Consider the following 15,675-nt stretch of genomic DNA (forward strand, 5'->3'; position numbering starts at 1 on the left):
GTCACAGAGTGCTCAGGTGACAGACCTTAACACATCACCATGCTCACCCCAGTCCTGCCTCCTCATGAGGCCAAGTCACAACACATCTTCTATGAAACCAACTTACTCCTACATAATCATCTCAGCCTCCCTGCGTCAACAAGTGTAATTTTCATGGGCTGGACTGGAAATTGTTCCTTTCAGAGGCTGGAGAGGTGGCTCGGTGGTCAGAGAAGGCTTGCTGCTCTTGCAGAGGACCTGGGTTCTGTTCCTGACACTCTTGGTAGGTGGCTCACAAGCCTTCGTAACTCTAGCTCCAGGGGATCCTGTGTCCTCTCTGGCTTCCTCGGCAGGAGGGCACCTATTTACTGTTCTCATCCATGCTGGGCTGCCCACCTGCCATTACCACACATGTCATCCCTCGCACCTGTCCTTCAAGTGGTACAGTAGTTTGTTTCTGAAAGTAGAAGATCTCAAGTTTAGAGAAAGAAAGATTGAGAAAAAAGTGAAAACATTTTTAAGTGATTACAGCAGGAGAAATCCATGGTACCATTCAGTAAGTGTGGGGGGAAGAGGGTAAGTGTGCCCCACATTGGCTGATATGGCATGAGGGGCTTGGCAACTACCCCCAGCCAACTTTATGTGTAATATGTGCAGGTTGACTCAACAGCTAACCCTAAGTCTGTATGCTTCCAGAAATTCCAGGAATTTTGTTTATCTTACATTTGAGTTTATTCGTGGTGTGTGTGTGTGTGTGTGTGTGTGTGTGTGTGTGTGTATGTGTGCTGCCACACCAACATGGAGGCCGGAAGACAACTTTTGCCAGTCAGATTTCTTCTTTCAACCATGTGAGTCTGGACACTCAAATTCAGGTCAGGTTTAGTGGCAAGCATCTTTTCCTACTAAGCCATCATATGGGCTTTAAATTAAAAAAAAAAAAAATTACAAGGGAGGACAACTTTGTTGGTCTTCATGGTACAGTCCTATCTTCCCAGCTGTTTGGGAGGCTGAGCCAGGAATAGGGTGTTCAAAGTCAGACTAGGTGACAGAGTAAGTGCAAAGACTACCTGGACTACAGGTGAATTCAAGGCCAGCCTAGGCAAACATGGTAGATCTCCCGTTCCAAAATAAGAGGTAAAAAAGAGAGTGGGAGTGTTGCCCAGTGGTAGAACTTGCTTGGCTTAGGTGAAGCACTGGGTCCCATCCATACTACAAAACGTTGCAAGCTTCAATCACCTCTAAATGTGAGTTAGGATGGCGTAAAAGCTGTATTATATTAGGCTCAAAATAAAGCTAGGGAAAGAAGGAATAGAAAAAAAATGGAAGAAGAGCTGCTGGGTTTCTCAGGAGGTGACAGTCATTGGACTTTGTTGCTGTCACCAGGAGTGGCTCTTTTTGACTGCTGGATCCGGGCCAGCCCAGGCGATAACACCCCTGGGGCCTGCTCGCCTCCTTTTGGGTTTCCTCCCTTCTATGCAGACCGCTAGGGCCATAGGAGCTGCTGCCACAAGCGAGGGCCATGGCCTCCGCCCCCGGGGAGCGGTTGCAGGAGGAGGCGCGATGCTCTGTGTGCCTGGACTTCTTGCAGGAGCCCATCAGCGTGGACTGCGGCCACAGCTTCTGTCTGCGGTGCATCTCGGAGTTCTGCGAGAAGTCGGACAGCGCTCAGGGAGTCTATGCCTGTCCCCAGTGCCGGGGTCCCTTCAGACCCGCCAGCTTCAGACCCAACCGGCAGCTGGCCAGCCTGGTGGACAGCGTGCGGCAGCTGGGGCTGGGCACGGGACAATCCGGGTCGCGTCAGTGTGCGAGGCACGGTGAGGATCTGAGCCGCTTCTGTGAAGAGGACCAGGCGATGCTGTGCTGGGTCTGTGATACCAGCCCTGAGCACCGGAGCCACCGCACGGAGACACTACAGGAGGCTGCCAGCCGCTACCAGGTGAGCTTCAGCCTAGGTTCCCGTGTGGAAATTTGGGAAGACACTGAGGCTGCCGATCTTAGAATGTGAAGGGACGTGTTCCAGACAGAGCCCTTCCTATTCTTACTGGCTCACACGCATCCATGCTAGGGTGGCTTTTGTCCCTGGGAACCCGGGGTTGGGCATATGCTAAGTCTAGCCTTCTATCCTTATGGGCCCCTGGTGTAGCATGGTGCGGAACTCCCTCTGCTGAGCAGACTCCACACTCTAAGGAGGGGTTTCCTGCTGCTTCTCGCCTCTGTGTGTGTTATCTGGGCAACAGCAGAAGGCTGCTTGCTCACGCATCTTCTTCCGAAGTTGCTGGACACGTTTTTAAAGAACATTTCCGTTTCCAACTTCCCGAACTACCAGCACAAGGGACAGCAGCGTGGTTTCCTTTCCTTGCAAGCTTGACCACGGAGTTGCATGGAGCGCTCATTTTCTCCAGATGTTTGCTGGGTTGATTTTCTCTAAAATTAAAAATTAGGGTGTTTTCCTCATTGGAAAGCTCTCTCTTGATTTTACCGCTTGCCTTCCTCAACTTGGTAAACATTTAGGTTTAAAATGTTAAGATCAGATTTAAGAATTATGATCCCACCTGCTTAAGTCCTGAAAATGTCAGACAGACCTTGGCTAGTGATACATTTCTGATACTAATTTCTACAATATTCTGTAGGGCTTTTTTTTTTTTTTGGCCTCAATTAAATGCCAAATAAACATCACCTAGACCTCTCAGCCAATCAGCGGGGGCTACCTAAGGCCCTGTGCTAACTGTGCACAGCTCTTATCCTAACTACACAGATCCAGCAGAATCTGCCCTGTCACTGTTGTCCCTAGCCCTGCTGTGCCGTTTGTCATCTCCTCGATGTGGCCCATGGTTTCTTTGGGCTGGTGGAGCTTTACTCCATCTGTTGAGCTAAAATGTTTCAACAGTAAAGCAAATCCCACCCAGTCTTGTTAGGCACTGCTGTGGGTGCCACGTCCATTTTATATGCACACTCTACACAGCCCTATAGTGCCCACCTTTCAAGTTGAACCATGTGAGTGCAGGGTAGTAGCTTTTATGGTGGGCTGGGTTCATAGATTTTTTTTTCTTCCCAAAGTATAGTTGTGCATGTGTTCTCTGCCATCAAGTATTCACATGTGCCCCTCACAGGGTCTGGTGCCACAAGGAGACCGTCTCTGCTGCATCCTCTCCAATCCTTGGGTAGGGGCACTCACTGCCAGCCTGACAATCTGAGATTGATTCCCAAAACCACATGATAGAAGGATAACTGGCTCCTGCAAATCCTATCTATCCTCCATATGTGTCTCTGGCACTCTTGGGGGTATGTGCACACGTGCGCGCACGCACGCGCACACACACACACACACACACACACTAAAATATTTTAAAGCCCTTATACTAAGTGATAAATAAGAAATGTCATCACCCTTCAGTCTATCAATAGCAGAGAGCATTTCCTCTCTGCAAATGCTGTAAACATTTTTTTCAAAATTGGCAGGTATTATATTTTGTAAAATACAACTATTTGTCATTATAACTGTATTTCTGACTACTAAATATACTACAACCCCTTATTTGTACTCTATTGTTACCTTTTCTTTTTCTTTTCTCCCCCTTCCCTTCTCCCTCTTGTTCTGGCCACCACTTGCTCCGACCTCCCACCCCCCTCCTTGACTGCTTGCTCTGGCTCCAGGATCCTGCTCTGACCCATAGGTTTTTTATTTGTTTCTCATTAGGGATGGTTGTGAGCCACCATGTGGCTGCTGGGAATTGAACTCATACCCTCTGGAAGAGCAGTCAGTGCTCTTAACCTCTGAGTCGTCTTACCAGCCCATACTTTGTCTTTTTACCTCACATTTTAACACTTTGATTTATTATTGGAAAGAGTGACATGATGACAAATCTTTAGGCACATCTTGGTGTCAGGCACCGGACGTGGTATCTGCTGACTTTCGTGAGTCCAGAGATCAGTTGGTGACTCCCCAGCTGATCTTTGTACATCTAAGCAAACTCTAAGACCTGAGAGAACACATCTACAATGGTCTTGTCTTCTCAAACAGAGGATGCTCCGAGCAGCTTTGGAACTTGTGAAGAAGGACATGGAGGAGGCTCTGACCCAGGAGGCCAATGTGGGAAAGAAGACCATCATCTGGAAGGTGAGACAGAACTGTGGCTTCAGGGAGCTTGCAGGCCAATGATGCGAGACGTCCTTCCATTACGGTCAACTCTCTTCCTCTCTCCAACTCATTATTTCCTCCAGAAAAGCATCATAGTGCCTTCCTGGGCCAACCAGTCCCTTTAAAAATCCTCTTCATATGACCTGACTTAAGTAAGTAGTCTTGCTATTTGAATCTTACAGTCAGACTCACTAGTGGAACCCAATCACCTCAGCCCACAATTCATAAGCAAAGCTGTAAGATGAGTGAAAGCTCAATGCCATACAACATGTATAACAGTGCAGAGAACGGCAACCATCCTGTACACAGGAGGACAACCAGCTATCTGCTGTCATCCACCCACGCATTTCTCTTCTGCACCCCACCAGCTCAGTTTATTTCTTTTGCCTCTCACTTGCAAACCGGCAGAGTTGATGCTTCTTAACCTGGCATATCTGAGTCCGAACTTGGAGCGTGCTGCCGCCACCTACTGGGCAGAGTCAGGAATGGTACCGAACACTGTGCCAGGAGGGTGTCTCACCCTTTGACATTGAGAGGTAACACTGTCATCTACAAATATGTAGGGTGGCACTCACAGCTGCCCTAGCACACTAGCAGCTTGCCCATGGGCTGTGAGTTGGACATACCCATTACAGTGTTCAAGATTCTACCCACACCTGAGACAGAAAGCCGCCTGACCAGACTCGCAAGGGTGTCAGACTATGCAACTTAGAAATCATGGGCATATCATAGGTGCACCGTGTTGTATGATATCCAAGATATATTCTAAGGTATATTCTTATTTTCCTCCTTGTACAAATAACCTTTTCTATATTTTTTTTCTGAATCTTCCCTTCTTGTTTTTGTTGAAAGGCCTTTATATACAGATAGTTCCCCGACCCCATAGGAACTGGTTTTGATTTTTGTTTTTCCTCTACATTTTTCTTCTGGGATAAGTCTTATTCCACTCCAACCATAGTGTCCAATGTGAGTGAAGTTAAACATTGGTTCTCAAATTAATGACATCCAGGCTTATAATCCAAGTCACTTGCTCCCGATCTTGGCCTACCCATGGACCCAGGCAATCAGACAAAGATTGGGAGCAAGACCTGGGTCCTCACATCTAGACCCTCGAGCGTATGCTAACATAGATGTGATGCCAAGCTTTGTGTTTGAAGACAAGTGCTCCTGCATAGTTTACAGTCAGTAACATGACGACAGGAGACACGGGCAACAAGAGAAGTTTGACAAGTACCATCATTCCCTTCCTGTCTCAGCACTTGTAGCTTTCACACACAGAAGGAAGAATCTAGGACTGATGGACTGCGGAAGCCTCTCCTCACCATCACCCCGCAGCCCCCCCGACCACTGTAACCCTACAACTACCCCTCGGTCTGGCTCAGCAGTAGTCATGTAGCCTCCCACAGTGTGGACTGTTACATATATGTGAAAGGAGACCCACCTTTTGGAAATAAAGTCATGGAATTCTAAAAGGTGGCCATGATCACGTGAATGGAGTGATTTAGAAGATGGTGACAGGAGGGGGATGAAAAATCAGAGGAAGGCGTTGCCTTAAGGGACACAGCTAGTTCTAAGGAAAAAATGGCATCCTGTTCTTCAGTGAAACCAAAAAATTATGAACATTAGAACCAGGAGGGAGATGCTCTGGGGGATAATTTCCCTCTCACACTCAGTTTACAACTGGTTTCCTAACTAAATTCATGAGAATCAAGCCCTTAGCAAAATCTATTCCTTGGATCACTTCAGGAGTTGTGGATGTGAGATCTTTAGGTGAAGACCAGGACAACAATGTGAAGCTAAGGGCAAGCCAGTACTTGAGAGACACTTAGCTCTTCCTTGGCTCTGCAGAAAAAAATGCTAACCACCATTACCACATTACCATGTAGTAAAGAACGTTCATGGTTGAGGAGGGAGCTCAGTGGGTAAGGTGCTTGTCCTGCATTCATAAGGACTTGAATTCAGATCTCCAGCATTCACATCAAAAGCTGGTGTGGCAGTGCATGTCTGAAACCTCGGTTCTGGGGTTGGAGGTGCAAAGACAGGCAGATTCCTGGAGATTGCTGGCCAGCCTTGCTTAAACAGTGCGTACCCGGTTTGAGGAGAAGCCATGTCATTAGGTAGAGAGTAATAGAGGAAGACACCTAAATTAAATCTCTGGCTATCTTCTACAGATGCACTCTGTTACAAATCCAGGTTTCTTTAATCTCTCTGTTGTTGTTTCTAGTTGGTAGTAACTAGTCCTAGTAGAATAAATAGTAACTAGAATTGTGCAGTGACTTTATGCTGGACACTGTTCACAGGACAGATGGTCACTGACCTCTCCTTGTTACACTTCTCTCCTAGTTTTGAGACTAAATCTTGTATCTAGAAATACTTCAAATCTATGTCAAATTGGGATCCTGGGTCCAGCATCCTTTTTCAAACTACTGACTTCCCTCATACAAATGGTCTCTGGCTTCTGCATGCTGTTAGAATACAGCCAACAGTCAGTTCATGGGTGGAAGATCAGAGAGGACTCTGGGCATGTCGCCCCAGCTCCATTGCTCCACAGGTGAGAGCAGGAGGCCCCAGCTGCACTTCACACCATCTCCACGACCCTGCCTGCTGTGTCCCCACAGGAGAAAGTGGAGATGCAGAGACAGCGTTTCAGGCTGGAGTTTGAGAAACACAGAGGATTTCTGGCCCAGGAGGAGCAGCTGCAGCTGAGGCGGCTGGAAGAGGAGGAGCGAGCAACCCTGCAGAGACTGCGTGACAGTAGGAACAGGCTGGCCCAACAGAACAAAGCCCTGAAGGAACTGGCTGAAGAGCTGGAGGAGAGAAGCCAGCGACCAGCCCTAGGGTTGCTGGAGGTGAGACAAGCTCCAGGGGCAGAGGCAGATGTGAAGCTGAGGGATAGAGGTGGGATCTTGTCACTCGGACACCAACACCTAGGTGCACTCACTATTAGTAAGAGTGTAGAAACTGGTGCAGAAGACATGTGATCAGAGGGGACCCTAGAGAGCCACATAGGTCACACTAATACAAAAACTTAAACGACACATTAAACAAATGAATGTTTACAAGAAATTTTATGTTGACTACCTTTAGATTACAGGTGACTCATACACATATGCATATCTTTTAAAAGAGAAAACGCTGCCAGATATTAATGGCTTGTTTATTGATGTAGATCAAATGATCAGCGTCGGTGTGATGGTTCAAAGACATTTAGTGTTCTCTTACAAAGGCATTAAGGGTAACGTGTGTGTGTGTGTGTGTGTGTGTGTGTGTGTGTGTATTTACCTCAAATAAATCTTTCAAGTATTCGATGCCCCTCCCCAATTCTATCCTCATAGGTAGAAGCTCTAACTCTATCAAAACAGCCAATTGGCAGAATTATCAATTCAGGAAGTAGCTGTGGTGATGGACTTAGACAGAATGGACAAAAGCTGCATGTAGCATGATTCTGTACTGACTGTGACTGATTGATTGTGTAAAGTCTTATTTATTTACTGTAAATAGCATTTACACTAAAGGTCATTGTCCCCTGAAGCCTCATCTTAGATGTTAGCAGATATCTCAGATATTCTAATGACATCATTACTGTGTGTCCGGCTTGAGATCAGACTCATCCCGGCATGCCTTTCATTTCCAGGGAGCAAGAGGAGTCTTGATGCGGTAAGTGTCCTTTCTAAATCAGTGTGGGGTGGCTGCTGCAGGGGAGGGAGGGAGGCCCCTGGAGACCATACTGACACCTGTAGGCTCTACATATTTCCAGAAGCGAAGCTATCACAAGGCTGGAACCAGAGGCTGTCCCTATGGAGCTGAAGACTGTGTGCCGCATCCCTGGGATGAGAAAGATGCTAAGGAAATTCCAAGGTAGGCAACCAGGCACACTGCAGGGTCCACTTTACAAAAAGAACGGGAGACAAGAGTGGGTCAAAGGAAATTAGTCTGGGCCAGAACTGGAGAAAGACAAAGTCTCAATTCCTCTCCATGTTGCCCATTAGGCTCACAATGTGTTTAAAAGATAAACTAAGACCAGGGTGTGCACATGCGCAGACTCAACTGTAAGATTCTCCTCCTCTTCTTCCCCAGCTCTGAGGCTTCTGTCCTATTCTTACCCGCAACAGGGCTGCCTTTGTAGACAGAGCCTAGACCAGGCTGTGAGTGCAGCTGACTGTGGATGTCAGGTAGTGGTCACAGACAGAAGTCAGCTAAGGCTTACCTGAGAGCATGCTGTCATGAGCACGTTGTGGGACACAGAGCTTGACCTCTGCCTTGGTGCATCATCCAGGAAAAGGGCAAATCGAACAAAAACTATCTTTTTTTCTCCCCCTGCTCTCTCAATGACACCAGTGCCTTTGGTTACCAAAATGTGTTAAAGTCTTTCCTGCAACAGCTGATCGATGCCCCAGTGGGTTCTCCAGCTGGGAATCTAACTCAGCTCGCATTCTGACAAGATCAGCGCAGAGATGGAATCAGGCTGACAGACCACCCTACAGAACTGACACCCTTCCCCATGCCAGTAGCAAGCAGGCTGTGGGCTGTGTTGTTGCAGAGGGGCAGGGGGCAACTCTATTTAATTTTTTTTTTTTTTGGTAAGCATGCAAAATCATGAATTTCTTTTAAAAAATTTTTTCTTTATTTTTATTTTATACATGAGTGTGTTTTGCCTCACTCTGTATGTACTGTGCCTTCTAGAGCTAGAAGAGGGCATTGACTCTTCTGAAACTGGAGTTACAGATGGTTATTAGCCACTATGTGGGTGTTGAGAACCAAACCCCAGAGCCACCTTCCCATGGCCAGAAATGGATTTTTTATGACATATTCATGTACATGTGACATTGTACTTTGGTCATTCTCAACCACATCACCCGCTGTGGCCCCCTTACCTCCTGATGTTCTTTGTCCCTCATTCAAATATCCCCCTTTTGCTTTCATATCTTAAATCTGCATGGAGGATAGATATTTCTCACTACCAGCTTCAGAGCTTCAGGCCTTCAGCTCAGGTCTTATTTATATTGAGTTGATTTGTGTGTCAGGTGAAACGTAAAGATGTAGCTGCGTTCCTCTGCATGTGGATATCCAGTTTCCCCAGAACCATTTGCTGAAGAGGCTATGTTCCCCAGTGCCTTTCTGCCGAGACTCGTTTGGTTGTAGCTGTGTGAGTTTATGGCTGGGTCCTCTCTTTGTATTTCACTGTTCCACGTGTCTGGTTTTATATTAACACCAAACCTATTGTGTCACTATGGCTCTATGGTATAATTTGAGATGCCTTCAGCCTTGCTCTTTCTGTTCAGGATTGCTTTGAGTTCTCTGTCCTGTGTGCTTTCACGTGAATTTTAGGGTTGTTTTTCCTATTTCTAAAAATTTCCACTGGGATTTTGATTGGGATCACTGTAATCTGTAGGCTGTTTTAAGTAACCTTACCATTTTAATAATGATTGTGCCTGTGGGTGGGCATGGCGGGCTTTCCATTTTCTACTGGTGCCTTCAGTTTCTTTCCTCCGTGCTTCAGAGTTTCTTTGTAGAACCTCTCCCATTGGATAACTTCATTGGATAGGTTCATTCCCAGAATTTTGGGGAAGGCTTTTATTGTTATGTTTTGTCTTATTTTGACTTTTTAAAAGCTATCATGAATAGTACTTTTCTTCCTCATCAAGATAAGTTTGCAGACAGAAAGGATATTGATACTTGTATGTGAGTTGTGTATCCCACTGCTTTGCTAAAAGCATTGATCAGATCTAAAGTTTCCCAGTAAAGTCCTTTTAAGTATATGATTGTTCTATGTGTAAGTAGGAATGATTTATTTTTTTCCTCAAATTTGATAACTTTTAAAATCTTGCCTATTGCTCTGGCTGGGACTTCAGCTACTACACAGTGAATATACTGTGAGTATTCCAGTTTCTGCCATAACTTTAAAAAAAAATGCTACTCTTATCTTATCATCTTTCATATATTGAGGTATATCTCTTCTGTTCCTAGTTTCTTCATGGCTTTTTTTAAGGAGGGGATTTTTAGCATTCTTAAAGGTCTTTCCTGTATCCATTGAGATGATCATGTGATTTCTGTCCTTAGGTCTGTTTATGTGCTGGTGTCCTAGTTAGGGTTACTGTTGCTGTGATAGAATATCATGGCCAAAAGTAAGCTTGGGGGGTTGGGCAGTTATTCAGCTTGTGCTTGCATATCACAGTTCACCACCAAAGGCAGTCAGGTCAGGAACTGAAGCAGGGCAGGAACCTGGAGGCCAGAGCTGATGCAGTGACCATAGAGGAATGTTGCTTATTGGCTTGCTTCACATGGCTTGCTCACCCTGCTTGCTCACCCTGCTTGCTTGCTTACTCTTCCTTCCTTCCTTCCTTCCTTCCTCTCTTTCTTTCTTTCTTCCAATGAAAATTTAGCCTTTTATTACTTATGTATAAAATATGCACATGAGACCATAGTTTGTTACTCATATCATGTACGTAATAGCAAATTGATTAAAAGTAAAGTTAACAGGTTAAGATGGCCTAAGTTTATTTTATTCATAATAAATTGAACTTAAAAATTAATATGACGGCCGGGCAGTGGTGGCACACGCCTTTAATCCCAGCACTTGGGAGGCAGAGGCAGGCAGATTTCTGAGTTCGAGGCCAGCCTGGTCTACAGAGTGAGTTCCAGGACAGCTAGGGCTACACAGAGAAACCCTGTCTCGAAAAAAAAATAATATGAAAAGGCAAATATAAATTTAATCAATAAATATAAAATGATAATATGGGTCGAAATTTTTCTTTGGAATAGGTAACATGAAGATATATATTTAAATATTAATGTCTTTTTTATTATATTCAACACAATATATATTTTTACACCAATCATAAAAATGGTGGACATGTTATTAAATGAACATAAATAGAGTCTTTTTGTTTGTTTGTTTGTTTGTTTTGTTTTTAGTAGAGCTTTAAAATCTTGGCTCTTACTGTGGTACAAGCCCAAAATAAGAACAATTTTTAGAAATTAGAGTTCATTTTAATAAGGCTGTACTTAAATGTCCCTCACATCACCAAAGGATTTTACCTCCGTAGTAGCTAAGCTATGAGTTGACAGTTCTGTTGTGCCAAGGAATGAATTGTAGGCACAATTATTTGGAAACGTATTTCCTGCTATGGTCAAAGCTATTTGACTTGAGTGATTTTCATCATTCTCAGCCCACAGGGAACAGGTTACATTCATTTAAGAAATGGTGTGTGTGTTAAGATGGTCTCTCCATGAAGTCATTCATTAAGTGTTTCAATGAACAATGGTTCTGCTTGGAGGGTGGCACAGACATTAGGTGAGGGTAAGAATCTGGTTCATTCGCTGTGATGATTTTTGAAAAGCATCATCTCAGAGAAAAAGTCCTCTCTTTATAAAAGTCCTCTTCTTTAAAATTGATACAATAATTATAAATACCAAGTAAAACATTCAGTCTCACTCTTTGTTGTTCTTTTACAAGCCACCTCCCAAATTAATTGTCTACATTTCTTTTGTCTGCATAACTAATTTTGAAATATGTAACTGTTCTGAAAATTAGTGTAGTGTAAGAACATCAAATAAACAATCTTACTAATAGAGAGGCTGAGATAGGAGAAGCATGATTTCAAGACCATTATGTGGTACACAGCAAGACACTGTCATGTACAAACAAGCAGAAAGTATATATGGACTGTACAATATTGGACCTATTTCTCCAATTACCAAATTAGAGAGACCACTGGATGACAGCCAACAAATTTCTAATTCCTCATATTTTTGAATTTCAATGGATTAAGATATGTTGGTAATATTAATTTTCATATTAAGAGATATTAAGGAAAAGTGATTATTACTTCCTGTTATTTTTGTTGTTAGAGGTGGAATTATGTTTGTGTGGATTTGTTGAAAGATTGCTTTCTTGCTTTTTCTAGGGTGTAGTTTCATTCCTTGTATGGGTGTTTTTCATCTATTATCCTTTGTAGGGCTGGATTTGTGGAAAGATATTGTGTAAATTTGGTTTTGCCAGGAAATATCTTGTTTTCTCCATCTATGGTAATTGAGAGTTTTGCCTGGTATAGTAGCCTGGGCTGGCATTTGTGCTCTCTTAGGGTCTGTATGACATCTGTCCAGGATCTTCTAGCTTTCGTAGCCTCTGGTGAGAAGTCTGGTGTAATTCTGATAGGCCTGCCTTTATATGTTACTTGCATTTTTTCCCTTGCTGCTTTTAAAATTCTTTGTTTAGTGCATTTGGTGTTTTGATTATTATGTGACTGGAGGAATTTCTTTTCTGGTCCAGTCTATTTGGAGTTCTGTAGGCTTCTTGTATGTTCATGGGCATCTCTTTCTTTAGGTTAGGGAAGTTTTCTTCTATAATTTTGCTGAAGATGTTTACTGGCCCTTTAAGCTGAGACTCTTCACTCTCTTTTATACATATTATCCTTAGGTTTGATCTTCTCATTTTGTCTGGATTTCCTGGATGTTTTGGGTTAGAAGCTTTTTGTTTTTTTGTGTTTTCTTTGACAGTTGTGTCAATGTTTTCTATGGTATCTTCTGCACCTGAGATTCTCTCTTCTATCTCTTCTATTCTGTTGGTGATGTTTGTATCTATGACTCTTGATCTCTTTCCTAGGTTTTCTATCTCCAGGGTTGTCTCCTTTTGTGATTTCTTTATTGTTTCTAGTTCCATTTTTAGATCCTGGATGGTTTTGTTCATTCCTTTCGCCTGTTTTATTGTGTTTTCCTGTAGTTCTTTAAAGTACTTTTGTGTTTCCTCTTTAAGGGCTTCTAGCCATTTACCTGTGTTCTCCTGTGTTTCTTTGAGGGGGTTATTTATGTCCTTCTTAAAGTCCTTTATCACCATCATGAGAAGTGATTCTAGATCTGAATCTTGCTTTTCTGGTGTGTTGGTATATCCAAGACTTGCTATGGTGGGAGAATTGGGTTCTGATGATGCCAAGTAACCTTGGTTTCTGTCGCTTATGTTCTTATGCTTGCCTCCCACCATCTGATTATCTCTAGTGCTACCTGCCCTTGCTATATCTGACTGGGGCCAGTCCTTCCTGTGATCCTGTGATTCTGGGATCCTGTGACCCTGAGAACTGAGGTGTGTCAGAGCTCCTGGGAGTCATGCTGTCTCTGGGACCCTGAGATCCTGGTGTGACCAAGCTCCTGGGATCCTGGGATCCTGAATGTGTTAGAGCACCTGGTAGTGGAGCTTCCTCTGGGTGTTGTTGCCCAAAGTTTGCACCCAAGTTCTGCTCAGGGCACTGGCCCAGACCGGAAGGAACCGGTGCCACTGGTCCGGCAGAGTTCCTCGATGCCTGGGTCCCTCTGGTCCCAGTTACTCTTGGTGTTGAGCTCAGCCTGCTTTCTTATAGAATGCAAGGCCGTCAGCTCAGGGGTAGTCCCACTCACGATGAACTGGGTTCTCCCCCATCAATCACTAACTAAGAAAATGCCTGGGCTGGAAAATGGCTTAGTTCCTGAAGGCTAGGCTCACAACCAAAAACTAAAAAAAATGCCTTAGAACCAGATCTTATGGACCCATTTTCTCAATTGAATTTCCCTCCTTCCAGATAACTCCTGCTGTGTTAGGTTGACATAAGACTTGACAGCACAGCTGGGTTGCATAAGTTGGTTTGTGTTGATTGAACCACCTTTTCATAGCTAGAATAACTTAGTGATGGAATGAATATTCTTTTTTTTTTTTTTTTTTTTTTTTTTTTTTTTTTTTTTTTTTTTTTTTTTTTAATTTTCGAGACAGGGTTTCTCTGTGTAGCCCTGGCTGTCCTGGAACTCACTCTGTAGCCCAGGCTGGCCTCGAACTCAGAAATCCGCCTGCCTCTGCCTCCCAAGTGCTGGGATTAAAGGCGTGCGCCACCACCGCCCGGCTCTGGAATGAATATTCTTAATTCATTCTTGAATTTGGCTTGGAAGTATTTTACTGAATTTTTTTGCATCTCTTTCCATCACGGAGGCTTGCTGTCTTGCCTTGCGCCTTCCTCTCAGTTTGGCATCAAGGTGATCCTGGCTCCACAGAATGCATTTGGTAGCATTGTGTCCCTTCCGTTTTATAGAACTGTTTGGGGAGTATAGGTGTTAAGTCATCTTCAAATAGCTGGCAAAAAGCAGTACAGTTGACTGGCCCTGGCCTCTACTCCTGACGGACCTGCCCTCAATAGAATTTCTTACGACTCCTCTCCTCGGGATCAGTTAATACAATTCTTTTGCTAGGCCAGGTTACAGAACACAGGAGAACACCACCTGTCCATTTATTGGGAAGGTGTCACAGAGGATGCAGAGGGACAGGCAGACAGAAGAGGTGAGTAGGGAGCAAGGAGAAGAGGTTCAGGTCCTGCCCCACCCCCACTCCTATACACCCCCAACCTTGTCTACTCCTTCCCAGAACCTCTGTGGGATTAGCTGTCTGGTGGCCACACACATTCTGATATTTTCCTTTTTATTCATTTTTTTTGTTGTTGTTGTTCACACACAGAGCAATGGGTTTAACTGTGGCATTTAGGGGGCTATGGAAGTCCCAATGTATGAAGCCCAAACCAAGGCGTTTGCCAGGTTCAGCTTTTCTGGATGAGAGAAATGAGAACCCTTGAGGATTCTTGTTGGTGCCTAAGGATTCAAAGGCTGGAATTGAAGCTCAGGGATACTACACAGGCCCTAGGCCACATCCTCTGCACAGCAGTAGAAGGAAGGACGGGAGGAAGGAAGGGGTAAAAGAAGGAAGGGAGGAAAGAAAGAAGGAAGGGAGGGAGGAGAGGTAAAGTTTTACTATGCATTTCTGCTTATTTTCGTGCTCTGCAAAACTCTTTCCACAGTGGACGTGAAGCTAGATCCGGCCACTGCCCACCCAAGCTTGCTCTTAACGGCAGACCTGCGCAGTGTGCAGGATGCGGAGGTCTGGAGGGATGTCCCCAGCAACCCTGAGCGCTTTGACACCTGGCCCTGCATCCTGGGCCTGCAGGGCTTCTCCTCCGGGAGGCATTACTGGGAAGTCATCGTGGGGGAAAGAGCAGAGTGGGGGCTAGGGGTATGCCAAGACTCAGTGCTGAGAAAAGGTGAGACCACACCATCCCCAGAGAACGGCGTCTGGGCCATGTGGCTGCTGAGGGGGAGCGAGTATATGGTCCTGTCCTCTCCCTCGGTGCCCGTGCTCCAAGATGAGCGACCTCGCCGTATCGGAATCTTTCTGGACTACGAAGCTGGTGAAATCTCCTTCTACAATGTCACAAATGGGTCTTACATCTACACATTCAACCATCTCTTCTCCGGCATTCTCAGACCCTACTTCTTTGTCTGTGACACAACTCCTCTTATCTTGCCGCCCATGACAGAAGCAGGGCCTGAAAACTGGACTCCCAGGGGTATCTTTGATCTTGCTGCTGCTGCCAGAAGTGAGGAATACTAAGCCCATCAATGTGTGCTGCTCTTCAGAGAGGTCCTGGATGGATGGGGATGGAGGGCATAACTGTGCCCTGCTTCTGCAAACCACATCAACTCCCACTCTGCAGGCCTGCGCAGTAGAGATTCTCCCATTGGGACTAATGAGTGGGTCGGGGTGGTTCACA

At 44.9% G+C, this 15,675-nt stretch overlaps 1 protein-coding gene across 1 annotated transcript; it reads left to right on the forward strand.

Moving 5' to 3' along the window:
• Positions 1-1,421: 1,421 nt before the first annotated feature.
• Trim58 (tripartite motif containing 58) lies at positions 1,422-15,675 on the forward strand. Its single transcript, XM_031354196.1, has 6 exons — positions 1,422-1,915; positions 4,001-4,096; positions 6,736-6,966; positions 7,752-7,774; positions 7,875-7,975; positions 14,926-15,675. Exons 1-6 carry the CDS (start codon positions 1,499-1,501, stop codon positions 15,513-15,515), a joined length of 1,458 nt encoding a protein of 485 aa, XP_031210056.1. The 5' UTR covers positions 1,422-1,498; the 3' UTR covers positions 15,516-15,675.

Source organism: Mastomys coucha, unplaced genomic scaffold (genome assembly GCF_008632895.1).
Source record: "Mastomys coucha isolate ucsf_1 unplaced genomic scaffold, UCSF_Mcou_1 pScaffold5, whole genome shotgun sequence".
Taxonomy (NCBI): domain Eukaryota; kingdom Metazoa; phylum Chordata; class Mammalia; order Rodentia; family Muridae; genus Mastomys; species Mastomys coucha.

What these genes read in the sequence shown, in the direction of transcription:
- Trim58 (XM_031354196.1), top strand. Translation starts at nt 1,499, where the DNA reads ATGGCCTCCGCCCCCGGGGAGCGGTTGCAGGAGGAGGCGCGATGCTCT. An exon ending in CAGCCCTAGGGTTGCTGGAG is followed by an intron (nt 6,967 to 7,751) that starts GTGAGACAAGCT and finishes TTTCATTTCCAG; the next exon opens with GGAGCAAGAGGAGTCTTGAT. An exon ending in GCAAGAGGAGTCTTGATGCG is followed by an intron (nt 7,775 to 7,874) that starts GTAAGTGTCCTT and finishes ACATATTTCCAG; the next exon opens with AAGCGAAGCTATCACAAGGC.